Raw genomic sequence first — 16065 nt, 5'->3', positions numbered from 1 at the left:
GGGGATGTGAAGGTTGGGTTGCGAGGTTGCAGGGTTAAGGTGGGGTATTGATCGTTGCAGACTCAATGAGCCAAATGGTCTTCTTCTGCACTGTAGGGATTCTATGATTCTTTTTCATTTTTCCTGCCAAAATAGACAATTTCACATTTGCCCACATTACACTTCATTATGCCAGATCTTTCAATCTATCTGTATCCCCTTGCAGCTTTGGGTCTTCTTCAAATCTTACTTTCCTACCGATCTGTCTCATTTGCAAATTTAGCAATAGTTTCTTCTTTATTGTTTGAATTTTGGTCTCTGCCGAGTTGGCTCCCAGCTGAGGCCATAGCCAACAATCGCATCTTGGCCGCTGAAATCTAGAGTCTGGTCAAGTACTACACTGATGACCTTTATTAAATGCCACCCACTAGAACACAAATATACTGTTACATAGCACCTTTTAAAACCTCTATCGAAAGCACTTTGTAGCCATTTGACACTTCAGAAATAATCATTGTTGTAACATAGGAAACAACAACTAATATGTCAACAGTGAAGTCCCACAAACAGCAACAAGGTAATAATTATATTTTCTGCTTTAATGGTATTGAAATGAGGCTGTGGGACCTTGCACTACCTCAGTACAACACTGATATGTCGGCTGAGATTATGTGCCCAGTCTTTGGAGCAAGACTTAAATCCACATTCCAACTCAAGAGGTGAGGGTGCTACTGCTCATCCAGAGGTGACACTTCAGATAGGATGTGGCAGGACCAGACTATGCTGTAATGAAATGAAAATTGCTTATTGTCACAAGGAGGCTTCAAATGTAGTTACTGTGAAAAGTCCCTGTAATGTCTGCAATAAATTAAGAAAATCACTGCCAAGTATTCAACATGAAGGATCACCACAAATCTTTAGTTAAGATTCCACACCTTGGTGAGGGATATAATGTTTTTAGGACAAAAAGAAACTTAATGATGAGAGATCCATCAGGTCATTTATCCCCAAGAATTGAATTTTGGATCGAAGCAGATAAATACTAGGCAGAAGCCAGGCGCTTCTTCTATATTGGATGAAAAGGTGCTCCAGTTCACGAGGCATTCAAGAGTACTTAATGGCCTCATTAGCCAGATCAGATAAAATTGAATTACTTCCTTTTATAAAACCTGCTACAAAAGCCACTAAGTGTCTGATTATGTTCTTGCAAGCATCTTATGATAATTACCTGAAAGGTGTTACATAAATGCAAATTCTTGTTTACTATTGTTTCCACTATAGGGCATGAGGAGGATGTTTATTGATCACTGTTACAAAACTAAACACAAATGAATCCAAATCACGTAGCCATGATCCAGATTCATGCCTCCTTAATTCATCAATCCAGAGTACATTTCCAGATTGCTGATCTCAGAAATTGGGAACTGGAGCAAGAACAGGGCAATTCTCTGATTTTTACCTTTTCTCTGGATCTTTCTGTAGACATTGTGAAATCATCTTCCTAAAGGACTTGCCATACTTTTTCACCATTTCCTTATCCTGCACACCTGTCTCCAATGAGGGTGGATCATTCTGAAGAGTCAACATTAAAACCTAAACAAGGAGAAAGCATTACAGATTAACAAAGAGGTTGCTTATTCAAGTTTATAAAATTATCTTGGAGCAACAGGTGTCATGGCCACACAATTGGATCAGATATTTTAGAAAGGGTCGGTCTCACTAAATATCCCTTAAGTGGAAAAAAAAAAGAATTGGGTACTCTAAATTTATATTAAAAAAAGAAAAATAATGATATTTTAGAAAACCTTCATTTTTCTGCAAAAGATATCCATGCTGGATTCTATTTTTCATCAAGATACACTGAGCCAACAAGTCCATTTATATTTATTCCATTTAAGGGACTTTTGTATCACTGGCAAGGTAGCATTTATTGCCCATCCTGAATTGTGTTTCTGAAGATGTCATTCTTGAACCACTTCAATCACAATTTCCACAAAAATAGATGGAAAGGCAAGTGGAGAGAGGGTTACAAACAGTTTGTAAAGAGATACCTAAGAGATACCCACTTAGGTCAAGTGGGCAAACAGTTGGCAAATGGAGTATAATATGGGAAAATGCGAAGTTGTTCATTTTGGAAGGGAAAAAAAGAACAGCATTATTTAAACGGAGAAAAGGTGGCACGCTGGCGCAGTGGTTAGCACTGCTGCATCACAGCACTGAGGTCCCGGGTTCAATCCTAGCCCTGGGTCACTGTCCGTGTGGAGTTTGCACATTCTCCCAGTGAGAGAGTCTCACCCCCACAATCCAAACGATGTGCAGGGTAGGTGGATTGGCCACGCTAAATTGCCCCTCAATTGAGGAGGTTCAGAGAAGGTTTTCTGGGATGATTCCCAGTATGGAGGGATTCTTTTTTTCTTTCTTAAGAGCAAAGGTTAAACAGGTTGGGACTCTACTCAGTGGCATTTTGAAACAGGATAAGTGATCTTATTGACACATATAGGATTCTCAAGGGGTCTGACAGGGTAAATGCTGAGAGGATGTCCTCCACATGGGAGAGTCTGGGACCAACGTGCACAGTCTCAGAATAAAGGGGTGCCCATTAATACTGAGATGGGGCAAGGGTTGAAGCGGGCGGGGGGGGGGGGGGGGGGGGGGGGTTGTTGGATGGTAAATTCTTTCTTGAAGGAGATGGTCATTGCCCAGCGCCTGTTGGTGAACCTTGATGCCACAGTCAGTTGAATGCTATCTAGGGCAGTAGTTCTCACCATATCTCTGAAGTTCAGCTTTTTTGTCCTTGTTTGGACCAAAGCTGTAATTAAGTCTGAAACCAAATGGTCCTGATGGAAGCCAAATGTGGCTTTGGGGAGTAGGTTGTTGCTTTGATAGTATCACTGTATGATACCTTTCATCATTTTGCTGTCGAACGAGTGTAGGTTGATGCGATGGAAATTGGCCGAATTACATTTGTCCTGCTTTTTGTGATTAAGATATATCTGGGCAATTTTTCACAGTGTTGGACCTATGCCAGTTTTGTAGCTGTACTGGAATAGCTAGTTCTAGAGGAGCACAAGTCTTTAGTACTATCGCTGCGATGTAGTCAGAACCCATTGTCTTTGCCATATCAGTGCCATCAGCCATTTCTTCATATCATATGGAGTGAATCAAATTGACTGAAGACTGATGGTTGCAAATAATTCAGCCTTTTACTGATGTGCTGGGCTCCACTATTGCTGGTGTGGTTTTTTTGAAGCGTTCTCCTCTGGTACCTCTAATTGTCCACCACCATTCACGCCTAATGCGACCAGCACAGGTCTACTGCTTATGTGATTGCTTAGCTTTGTCTACAGCATGTTTCTTCTGTTATCATTCATGCAGTGCTCTGTTGTGGAGTCGCCAGGTTGGCACCGCATTTTCTGTTTTGTCCAATACTGCTCTGGCATGCTCTTTTACATGCCTGGTTGAAACAGAGTTGATTCCTTGATTAAAAACGTAGAAAATAGGAGGAGGCCATTTGGGGTCCTTCGAGCCTGCGCCGCCATTCATTATGATCATGACTGATCATCCAAGTCAACAGACTGATCCCGTCTTCCTCCCCCCATATCCTTTGAGCCTTTTAACCCGAAGAGCTATATCTCACTTCTTCTTGAAAACATTCAATGTTTTGGCCTCAACTGCTTTCTGTGGTAGCGAATTCTACAAGCTGACTGCACTGAATGAAGAAATGTCTCCTCATCTCTGTCCTAAACAGTCTATTCTGTATCCTCAGACTGTGATCCCTATTTTAAAAAAAAAATAATTTACAGGATGTGGGCATCACTGGTTAGGCCGGCATGTATTGCATCGCTAGATGCCCTTCAGAAGGTGGCAGTGAGATGCCTCCTTGAACCGTTGCAGTCCTTGAGGCACTGGGTTTGCCATTGTCGTTTCCAGTGCCTGGTTCGATGCGGAGTTGTGCTTTTGTAGCGGTTGAATACAACTGAGTTATTTCAGACGGCATAGACCAAGTAAGAATAGCAGATTTCCTTCCCCTGACTGGGTCCACAGAAGGTAGTGAGGGAACCAACAAGTGGAAAAACCTACTTGAACTCATCCTCACGAATCTGCTAGTCACAGGTGCATCTGTCCATGACAGTATTGGTAAGAGTGATCACTGCATAGGCCTTGTGGAGACACAGTATGGTTTTCACATCGAGGATATCCTCCATTGTGTTGTGTGGCACAGTGATAGCACTGCTGTTTCACAGCACCAGGCAGCCAGGTTCGATTCCAGCCTTGGGTGACTGTGTGGAATTTGCATGTTCTCTCCGTTTCTGCATGGATTTCCTCCCACAGTCCAAAGTTTCACAGATTAGGTGGATTGGCCATGATCAATATGCAGGGTTATGGGTCCACGGTGGGGTTAGAGGGCCTAGGTAGAGTGCTCTTCCGGAAAGTCTCCTACTGCACTGTGGGGATTCTATGGATACAACTTTGTTAAATGGGACAGACTTCGGACAGATCGCAAAAATCAAGATTGGCATCCATGAGGCTCTATAGGCCATTAGCAGCAGAAGTGCACTCAACCACAAGTGTGGAATTGAATGGTCTGGCATATTCCTCACTCACTCTCCCATTGAAACAGTGTTGATCCTCTGGCTTACGACAATGAAGAACGGGTGAGGGCATGACAGGAGCAGCATCAGCCATACCTAAAAATAAGTCAACCTGGTGAAGCTACAACACTAGATGTCCAAAGGGCAAGTGATAGACATAGCTAAGCGATTCCACCACCGATGGATCAATATAAGCTCTGCAGTCCTGTCACATCCAGTTGTGAATAGTGGTGGACAATTAAACAACTCACTAGGGAAGAAAGCTCCACAAATATCCCTCACCTCAATGATGGGGGAACCCAGCATATCAGAAGATAAGACTGAAGCATTTGCAAATCTTCAGCCAGAAGCTGCCGAGTGATTGGCCCATCGCGATCTCCTCCAGAGTTTCAAGCATCACAGATGTTATTATTCAGCTAACTCGATTCACTCCATGCAACATCAAAATGGCTGACGTCTGTACACTCTGAAGGCTATGGGCCTGGCAATGTTCCAGCAATAGTACCGAAGATGGTGCTCCAGAACCTGTCGCGCCCTGTGCCAAGCTGTTTCAGTATAGTTACAGCACTGGTATCTACCCAGCATCTACCCATCAATATGAAAAATTGCCCAGGTGACTCCTGGACATAACAAGAAGGACAAATACAACCTGATCAATTACAATCCCATCAGTTTACTCTTAATCAAGTGATTGAAGGGGTCATCAACAGAGTTATCAAGCAGAACTTGCTTAGCAATGAAGTTGCTCACTGACACTCAGTTTGGATTCCATCAGAGCTACTTAGCTCATCACCTTATTACAATCTTTGTTCAAACATGCAGAAAAGGGCTGGTTTAGCACACTGGGCTAAATCGCTGGCTTTTAAAGCAGACCAAGGCAGGCAAGCAGCACGGTTCAATTCCCATACCAGTCTCCCCGGACAGGCGCCGGAATGTGGCGACTAGGGGCTTTTCACAGTAACTTCATTGAAGCCTACTCGTGACAAGCGATTTTCATTTTTCAAAAGAGCTGAACTCGAGGTGAGGTGAGAGCGACTGCCCTTGATATCGAGGCCATATTTGACCGAGTGGAGCATCAAGGATCCCAAGCAAAACTGGAGTCAATGGGAATCGGGGGAAAACCCTCCCCTGGTTGGGAGTTATACCTAGCACAAAGAAAAATGGTTGTGGTTGTTGGAGGTCAATCATCTCAGTCTCATGACGTCACTGCAGGAGTTCCACAGGTTAGTGTCCTCGGCCCAACGACCTTCGGCTGCTTCAGTAATGACATTCCTTCCATTATAAGGTTGAAAGTGGGAATGTTCACTGATGACTGCACAATGTTCAGCACAATTCGCGACTCCTCCGATACTGAAGCAGTCCAGGTCCACATGCAGCAAGACCTGGACAATATCTAAACTTTGGCTGACAAAAGGAATATTCAGGCCACACAAGTGCCAGGCAATGACCATCTCCAATAAGAGACAATCTAGCCATTGCTCCTTGACATTTAATGGCATTAACATCACTGAATCCTGATTAACATGGGGTTACCATCGATGAGAAACTAAACTGTACTGAGCATATAAATACTGTGGTTACAAGAGCAGGTCGGAGGTTAGGAATCCTGCAGCAAGTAACTCGCCTCCCAATTCCTCAAAGCCTGTCCACCATCGAAAAGGCACCAGTCAGAATGTGATAGAATACTCTCCATTTGCCTGGATGAGTGCAGCTCCAATATTACTCAAGAAGCCACCATCATTCATGACAAGCAGCCTGCTTGATTGGCACCCCACACACAAACATTCATCCCTCCACCACTGACACATTCATAGCAGCTTGCATCATCCAGAAGATGTACTGCAGGAACTTGCCAAGGCTCCTTAAGGCAGCCAAACCCATGTCCTCTACCATCTAGAAGGCAAATGGCAGCAGACACATGGGAATACCATAATCTGGAAGTTCCCCTCCAAGCCACTCACCATCCTGACATGGAAATCCATCACTGTTACTTCACTGTCACAGGGTTACCTGGAACAACCCCCCCCCCTTACAGCACTGTGGATGCTACACCACATGGACTGCAACAGTTCAAGAAGGTAGCTCAATACCACCTGCTCAAGGGCAATAAACGCTGGCCTAGCCAACAACATTTACATTGCATGAATGTTGTTTAAAAGTGCAAAAATGGGACTTTGTCTCCACAAAAGGTTGTATGGGGAGTCGTCCCTACCCATACTGTCAGAGATAGAAGTATCTGCAATAGGTAGATTGACGAGGACAAAATCAAGTCCCTCTTGCTGGTTTTATCACCAGATGCCACAACTCAGTCTAGCAGATGAATTGTTCAGAATTCAGCCAGTAAAGTCACTATAGTCCAGACTGCTTTCGCCTTTGAAGGCGAGAGCAGACTGGTGGTGATTTTACCTGATTTTCACCACACCTCAAGCGAGGGACAAGGTTGAGAAGGTAAGTCTCTCATGAATAACCTCAGCCAGTAGAGGAATTTAACCCACGCTGTTGGCATCGCTCCGCATCATGAATCAGCAGTCCAGCCAACTGAGCAAACAGATCTCCTGAACTAATATTGGTGCTTCTGAATGTTCTTGGAGTGTGAACATTGTAGCTCGCACATAAGAGTACAGTGTGCTTTTGCTACAAGTGGTGTGAGTATTGATTAGTATCTGAGAGGGAGTGGTAGATGGCAATCAGGAGACTTCCTTGCCCAGTTTTACTCTATTATCATGAAACTTTATGGAATCTAGATTCAATATTGAAGAGTTCAAGGGCCACTCCCTCCTTTTGGTGGGAGATTCAGACACTGGCTGCATGGTATGATTGAGTGTTTGGTTATGTCAGGCTCTGTAGGACAGCTCTCCCAATTTTGGTACAATTCCTCAGATTTTAGGGAGGACAACTTTGGAGGGTTGAGTGTGCACCTTTGTCATCTCCAATACCTCGATCAATACTGGATAGTTTGTCTGATTTAGACTAATTTCACTTTCCGGAGTACCTTGCTCAGGCATTTCACAGGGTGCTTGCTTTGGGTCTGGACACATGAAAGTATGGCAGACTGCCTTCCCTGAAGAGCATTAGTGAACAGATTTAAAAAAAAAAAACAATTTGGTAGTTTCAAGGTAATTATGAAGAGTAGCATTTCATTCAAAATTTATTTAATTGAATTCAAAATTCACCAACTGCCATGGTGGGATTTGAACCCGTGTCTTTAGAGCATTAGTCTGGGCCTCCTGATTAATAGACCTCCAATTCACCTTTGTCCTCCCAAGTATGCTTCACTCAACACACAAAGACGCCCTCCAAAAGGATTTACATACTGTGTCTGGAAACTTATATTTCCTGGAGTAAAATCAAAATTGCATCTGAATTAATCAAAATTATGCCTCCAATGTTATTATCGAGATTTTAAAAAGACAAATGCTGGAAATGTGAAATTGAAACAGAATAGATGGAAATATGTGAATTATCTCGAAAAAAAGTATCAGAAAGAAAAGATACTTAATGTTCCAATTAGGAAGAACTTTACAGAGGATTGAGCTCAGGAGGATTCTAGCCATGACCATTAATGTTACATAAAGAAAAAATAACTACAGAACACAACTGGTTCTGAAGTTAGTGGTTTGGTGAGTCTTTAAAAACATGGATTATTCAAAGTAGCCACTGTAGATTACTGTTAATGCCAAATCATATTTGTGAATCTCATAAAATAATTATGAACATATTACAAAAATAAAGATTACCAGTTGATGTGATGCGTCAGGTTGTCAGGTGACTTTTCATTTGAGGCTAACATCAATTTAAGACATGTGAGCCGAGAACAGTAACAGTGTAACTACAGAGTTAGTTGGACACAGATATGCTTGACTGGCACTGATAACAGGTCAGAGGAGGGTTGGAAGTGATGTATGCCAGGGTCAGTGCTGGATTCACTTTATTCACTGAATGTATAAATGTTTCAGACTTGGGCGCAGGGAACACAATTTCAAAACCTGATGTCACAGAAGCAGGATATTTGGCAAAGAGTGAAGAGAACTGGTAGTGATTGGATATTATAGTCACATGTATATGCTTAGAATGTAACAAAGTTAATTAGTTATGTGTACATAACATAATTGTGCAGAGAAATGAGAAAAAGGATATGTAACTTGGTTAAAAGCAAATTACTACAGATGCTGGAATCTGAAACAAAAACAGTAAATGCTGGACAATCTCAGCAGGTCTGACAGCATCTGTGGAGAGAACACAGAGCTAATGTTTGGAGTCTGAATGATTCACTGTCAAAATGCAAAAGAACAATTATCTGCACATCAGTAGAAGACTCTTTTATACGAGATCAAGAGACTTGTCCTCCATCTTGTATGGATATAGCTTCCCTGCATGTGCTTGAATAAAACCGATGAACAAAGAAACTAGAGTATTGTTTGACTTCGCAGAATTGGGTACTCATTCCTTCCCTTTCAAATATATTTCTTGATGATGTGAGTGCAAGTGCACAACTTTAAAAAAATATATATATATTTTTTAATTCTAATTTTTAATTTTAATTCTCCTCTTTTTTCACATTTTCTCCCAGATTTACACTCACCAACAATAAACAATAATTCAGTAACAAATATGTCAATCCCCATATCAATAACAACGATCCGATCCTCCCACCAAACCCTAAACATTAGCCCGCATGTTCACACAAACAAATGACAAAAAGGAATTAGGGATCACCCATAGTCGCCATTAAAACACACAGCACCCCCTCCCCCCAACCCTCACCCATTCGCCCCCAACTAATGTTCGATGTTATCTAGTCCTTGAAAGTGCACACTGAATAATGCCCATGAATTGTAGAACCCCTCCATCCTTCCCCTCAGTTCAAACATAACCTTCTCAAGATTCAAGAATTCCAACAGGTCCCCCTGCCAAACCAGGGCACAGGGTGGAGAGGTTGCTCTCCAATCTATCACGATCTGCCTTTGGGCAATCAACGAGGCAAAGGCTACAAAATCTGCCTCCGCACCAGTTTCCAACCCTGGCTGGTCCGACACCCCGAATATGGCCCCCCCCTCCCCCCACCACATTCACACACATCTTCCACTCCGTCAAAGAATCAGCTCATCCTCGCCCTCGTGAGAGGTGGATGCATTCACTCTCCGGAGAACTTCACGCCAGAACCCCTCCTCCATATCTTCTCCCAACACTTCCTCCCACTTTGCTTTGATCCCTTCCAGTGGTACTTTCTCCTCTTCCAAAATAATTCCGTAAAAGGCCGACACTACCCCCTTCTCCAGTCCCCCTGTCGTCAGCATCTCCTCCATCAATGTGGAGGCCGGCTCCACCGGGAAGCTCGGTATCTCCTTTCCAGCAAAATCTCAAACCTGCATGTATCTAAACATTTTTCCCTGCTCCAGCCTGTACTTCGCTTCCAGCTCCTTGAAACCTGCAAACTGACCCCTGAGAAACAATCGTTTTAAAATCAACATTTTATCGAGGTATTTTTGGTGTAGAAACAGCATCCAAATAGACAGGATACATGAAACCATAAACACAGTGCAAAAACCGTTTCCGTTTCATACAGGTTCGATGTCCTACTCCAACCCAAACTAGCCCCCCCCCCCCCCCCCCCCCCCCCAGTATGCTGATGATTAATTTTCCGCAAGGAAGTCGACAAACGGTTGCCACCTCCGGGTGAACCCTAACAGGCAAACTTAATTTTCTCCATACAAAGAAAGCTAGCCATGTCCGACAGCCAGGTCTCCGACTTCGGGAGCTTTGGGTCCCTCCAAGCTAATAGTATCAGTCTCTGGGCTGCCAGGGAAGCAAAGGCGAGAACGTCTGCCTCTTTCTCCTCCTGGACGCCCGGATCCTCCGACACCCTGAAAAACGCCACCTCTGGACCTAGCGCCACACTCGTTTTTAAAACCTTGGACACAACATCGGCAAACCCCTGCCAAAATCACCGAAGCTTTGGACATGTCCAAAACATGTGGACATGGTTCGCAGGTCCTCCCGCACATTTTGTGCACCTGTCCTCCACCCCAAAGAATCTGCTCATCCGGGCCACTGTCATGTGAACCCGGTGCACAAACTTAAATTGTATCAGGCTGAGCCTGGCACATGTTGCGGAGGCGTTGACTCTACTCAACGCTTCTGGCCATAAACCATCCTCTATCTCCCCTCCCAGCCCCTCCTCCCACTTGCGCTTCAGCTCCTCGGTCTGCGTCTCCTCCGACCCCATACGCTCCTTATAGATGTTCGAGATGCTCCCATTCCCTATCCACCCTCTGGAAATTACCCTGTCCTGAATCCCCCTCAGCGGTAGGAGTGGGCGGAAGACACCCGTTTATGTAGGAAGTCCCGCACCTGTAAATATCTGACTTTGTTTCCCCTCGCCAGCCCAAACATTTCCTCCAGCGCCCTCACACTCGGAAAGCTCCCCTCTATGAACACATCCCCCATCCTCTCAATCCCCGCTCTCCACCATACCCGGAACCCCTCATCCATACTCCCCGGGACAAACCGGTGGTTATCACAAATTGGGGCCCAGACCGATGCTCCCATATGTCGCCTCCACTGACCCCAAACTCTCAGGCCGCAACCACCATTGGGCTGGTGGAGTACGTGCCGGCAGGAGAGGCAGAGACGCAGTTATAACGCCCCCAGACTGGTGCCTTCACAAGAAGCCGCCTCCATACGCACCCACGCTGACCCTTCCCCCACCAGCCACTTCCTGACCATGGCTATGTTAGCCACCCAGTAATAGTTGCTGAAATTTGGCAGTGCCAGCCCGCCCTCTCTCCGGCTCTGCTTGAGCATTATCTTCCTTACACACAGGGTCTTGCCCGCCCAGACAAAGCCCGTGATCACCCTGTTGACCTGCTTAAAAAAAGGGCTGCGGAATAAAAATGGGGAGACATTGAAATACAAATAGGAACCTCGGGAGGACCACCATTTTCACCAATTGTACCCTCCCGGCCAGCGACAACAGGAGCGCGTCCATCTCCGGAAATCGTCCTTCATTTGTCCACTAGCCTGGCCAGATTCAATTTATGCAGCCGGTCCCATTCCAGCGGCACTTGGATGCCCAGGTACCGAAAACTACCCCAACTAACCTAACGGTAGCTCCCCCAGTCGCCCCTCCTATCCCCTTGCCTGAACCACCAACATCTCACCCTGATCCATGTTTAGCTTATACCCCGAAAACTGCCAAATTCCCCTAAAATCTTCATGATATCCTCCATCCCCCTACTGGGTCTGAAACGTACAGAAGCAGGTCATCCGCATAGAGCAAAACCCTGTGCCCCCCCCCCCCCCCCCCCCCCCCCCCAGTCCCCTGAAGCTCTCACAGCAATTGCCAGTGGCTCTACCAGCGCAAACAGCAGTGGGGAGAGGGATCATCCCAGTCTCATCCCCCGGTGCAGTCTAAAATAGTCGAAAGTTGTCCTGTTTGTCCGCACACTTGCCACAGGAGCCTGATACAGCAACCTGACCCAGTCAATAAAGCCCCACCCGAATCAGAACTGTCCCAGTAACTCCCACAGATAATCCCATTCTACCCGATCAAAAGCCTTTTCCGCATCCATTGCGACCACTACCTCAACCTCCCTACCTTCTGGTGGCATCATGATCACATCTAACAGCCTTCTTACATTGGCCACCAACTGCCTACCCTTAACAAACCCAATCTGGTCCTCCCCGATAACGTCCGGAACACAGTCCTCAATCCTGGAGGGCAAGATTTTGGCCAGCAACTTGGCATCCACATTCAGCAGGGAGATCGGCCTGTCGGCCCTACGCAGCTCCGGGTTCTTGCCCGCTTCAGAATCAGCAAAATGATTGCCTGTGACATCGTCAGCGGCAGCACCCCTCTTTCCCTTGCCTCATTGAACATCCTCAACAACACTGGCCCCAGTATCCCCGAGAACGTTTTATAAAACCCCACTGGGAACCCATCCGGGCCCGGGGCCTTACCCACCTGCATTGCCTACAAGCCTCCAATATCTCTTCCAGCCCAATTGGGGCCCTCAGCCCTTCTACCTGCTCTCCATCCACCGTTGGGAAATTCAGCCCCTCCAAGAAGCGCCTGATCCCCTCCGGCCCCATAGGGGATTCCGACCTGTACAGCCTGCTGTAAAAATCTCTCAACACCTAATTCACCCCTACCGAATCACCAACCAGGTTCTCCTCACTACCCTTTACTTTCCCCATTTCCCTGGCTACCTCCCTCTTAAAGAAATACTCTCTTTGTTCCTTTGCCATTGCTGGCACCCTACCCGTTTTCAAGCTTGACTGGTCTAAGTCCGTGTCCATAACTGTATTGAAGTACCCTTTCATGACCAACCTGTGCGAGTCCAGGTCCAGTATCTTCCCCAGCATCCTCTTTATAAACTCCACATCATCCCAATTTGGCGCATATACATTCACTAATACCACCTGCACCCCCTCCAGTTTCCCGATGACCATAATATATCGAACTCCCACGTCAGACACTATTCAACTCGTCTCAAACACCACTCGCTTATTGATCAGGATCGTGACCCCTCTAGTCTTTGAATCTAATCCCAAATGAAACACCTGGCTGGCCCAGCCTTTCCTCAGTCTAACCTGGTCCGCTACCTTAAGGTGTGTCTCCTGCAACATCACCACGTCTGCCTTCAATCCCCCAAGATGCGCAAACACACGTGCCCTTTTGACCGGCCCATTTAACCCTCGAACATTCTAGGTGATCAGCCTAGTTGGGGGGCTCATTGTCCCTGCCCCCCCGCCGATCAGTCACCCCCTTTTCTTTGGGCCCGCCATCAGCCCGTGATCCGCACCTCCACCGGTCCATCCTCGGGCAGCCCCCGACCCCGACCTCCTCTCTGTCCCTCAGCCCAAGTCCCACCCTCGCCAACAGAACATTCACCCCCTCCCCCTCTCCGAGCACAACACCCTGTAACACAATCCCTTTCCTAAACCAAACATATGCACACCCCCCACTGCACTTCCGAGAGATAGCTCACCCAGCTAGCATGGTGGCCCCCGTTCCCGGCGCCAGGTAGTTTCCCACCTATTGTTCCCTCCCCACCCGCTCATACAAACAAACTCTGACATCAAACAATCCCCACACAATTGCCCAACCGAAAACCACCAAGATCAAAACTAGCACCCCTCCACCCCCCCAACAGTGCGAATAAAAACCTAAACTCACTCAGCTCTACTGCTGGTTCCAAGCAAAACAAGAAACTTTTGACAAAAACAGAGAAACAAAACAGAGAAAACAGAAACATGAATGTTGCAGCCAAGTTCAAAAGTTCTTTGACAGTCCTTTCTTTCTTGCAAACTCCAACGCGTCCTCAGGCGACTCAAAGTAAGATTGCTGATCCTCATGCGTGACCCAGAGACGGGCTGGTATAACAGTCCAAACTTCACCTTTTTCTTGAAAAGGATTTCCCTGATTTGATTGAAGCCTGCTCTCCTCCTGGCCACCTCCACGCTCAGGTCTTGATAAACCAACAGGATGCTATTGTCCACTTACAGCTCTGTCTCTGCTTGGCCCACTGCAGAATACGCTCCTTATCAGAGAACCTGTGGAATCTCACCACCATAGCGCTCGGGAGGTCTCCCATTCACGGCTTCTTCACAGGTGCTCTGTGAGCCGTATCCACCTCCAAAGGCTGGGAGAATGCCCCAGCAACTTCTCAAACATGCCTGCGACGTATGCCCCAGCGTCTGTTCCTTCGGACCCTTCCGGGAGCCTGACAATTCTTAGGGCCTGCCGACGAGACCTATTCTCTAGATCCCCCATCTTCTCCAGAACCTTCTTTTGCTGGTCCGTCAGCATCCCCACCTCCAACTCCACCGCGCTCTGATGCCCCGCCTATTCAGCCAGCGCCTTCTCCACCTCCTGGATCGCCCGATCCTGGGTGTCCAACCTGAGCTCCAACCACTCAATCGACGCTTTTATCAGGTCCAAGCAGTCCAGTTTCTGCGTAGCAAAGTCCTCCTGGATGACTTGCATCAGTTGCTCCATAGACTGCTGGGTCGACAAGCCCGAGGTTTGCCCCTCCGCCATGCAAGACTTCCCTGTCTTCTTGTTTCTGCCGTTACGAACACTTCTAGTCCTTTTCTCCAGCACTGAAGTGGGAATTCAGTAGAGAATTGCTATTAACATCCGTTCTGCAATTCAAGTCCGTTAAAAAAATTGGGGGAAAGGTCCAAATGTCCGATCAGAGCGGGAGCCACCAAATGTGCGACTTACGCCTTCATTGCTGCCACCGGATGTCCTGAGAAACAAATCTTTTAGTGTCTTAATCCCCTTCTCCGCCCATTTCCAAACATTTCCATCCCACTTCCCTGGCTCAAATCTGTGGTTCCCCCGAATCAGCATTTCCCTTGGCTCTGCCCCCAACCCGAAGTGTTGGTGAAACCGCCTCCAAATTCTCAATGAAGCTATTATGACCGGACTCGCTGATTATTTCCCCGGAGCTATCGGGAGCGGCGCTGTTGCTAGTGCTTTCAAACCCGACCCCCTGCACAAACTCTCCTCCATTCTGCCCCACTGGGAATCAACCCCTCTGATCCAGCACCGCACCTTCTCCACATTCGCCGCCCAGTAGTAATACATTTGGTTCGGAAGACCCAAACCCCCTGCCTGCCTTCCCCTCTGTAGCAGCACCGTACTAACTCTGGCCACCTTCCCTCCCCATATAAACAAAGTAATCCTTCCCTCAATCTCTCTGAAAAAAGCCTTTGGAAAATCGGCAGGCATTGAAAAATAAACAGAAATTCATTTTAACCGCCAGTACCCGACCCGCCAGTGACAGACCATCCCACCTTACCAGATCAACTTTCACTCTCCCCACCAAACTAGAAATGTTGTACCTGCGGAGCCCCCTCCACTCCTGGGCAACCTGCACCCCCAGGTATCCAAAGTGTGTCCCTGCCCTATGGAATGGCAGCCCCCCAGCCCTGCCCCCGTCCCTGGCCGAGACACCACAAAATACTCAGTTTTGTCTCGATTTAGTTTGTACCATGAGAAAGACCCAAACACTCGAAGCAGCTCCAATATTCCCCCTATCGACACACTCTGTTCCGACACGTATAACAGAGAGTTATCGGCATAGAAGGACACCCTGTGCTCTATCCCCCCCCCCACACTATTCCTCTCCATACCCCTGAACTTCTTAATGCGATGGACAACGGCTCAATCACGAGTGGAAACAGCAGTGTGGACATAGGACATGCCTGCCAAATCCCACAGTGGAAAAAAGTATCTCGAGCTGATGTTGTTTGTGCAGACACTTGCCCTCGGCTCCTTATATAGTAGCTTTGCAAGTGCACAACTTTAAGTCCAGGAAAGAGTGACAACAGTTGAGAGATACTTGGGACTATGTCCATTGGAACAGAAAAGAGTAAAAGAATTAATGAAGGTTTTTTAAATTATCAACAATTTCAATGGGGAAATTCTATTCTTTCTGCTTGGGGAATCAGTGACAAGGGTTCATCAATATTAAATGGTCACTGA

The 16065-nt window shown here is 46.5% G+C and overlaps 1 protein-coding gene across 2 annotated transcripts in view; it reads right to left on the bottom strand.

Annotated features, from left to right (window-relative positions):
- The window catches only part of oxsr1b (oxidative stress responsive kinase 1b), a 271259-nt gene that overhangs the window by 100355 nt on the left and 154839 nt on the right, over positions 1 to 16065 (bottom strand). For both annotated transcript variants that reach the window (XM_038808848.1, XM_038808847.1), the window contains one exon: positions 1439 to 1572. In XM_038808848.1, the coding sequence (XP_038664776.1) occupies positions 1439 to 1572 (134 nt within the window). The remainder of the gene's footprint in view (positions 1 to 1438; positions 1573 to 16065) is intronic.

The sequence above is a fragment of the Scyliorhinus canicula genome, chromosome 10, assembly GCF_902713615.1.
Source record: "Scyliorhinus canicula chromosome 10, sScyCan1.1, whole genome shotgun sequence".
Classification (NCBI taxonomy): Eukaryota; Metazoa; Chordata; class Chondrichthyes; order Carcharhiniformes; family Scyliorhinidae; genus Scyliorhinus; species Scyliorhinus canicula.
The sequence above is the reverse complement of the archived record's forward strand: the minus strand, read 5'-3'. Positions and strand labels throughout refer to the sequence as shown.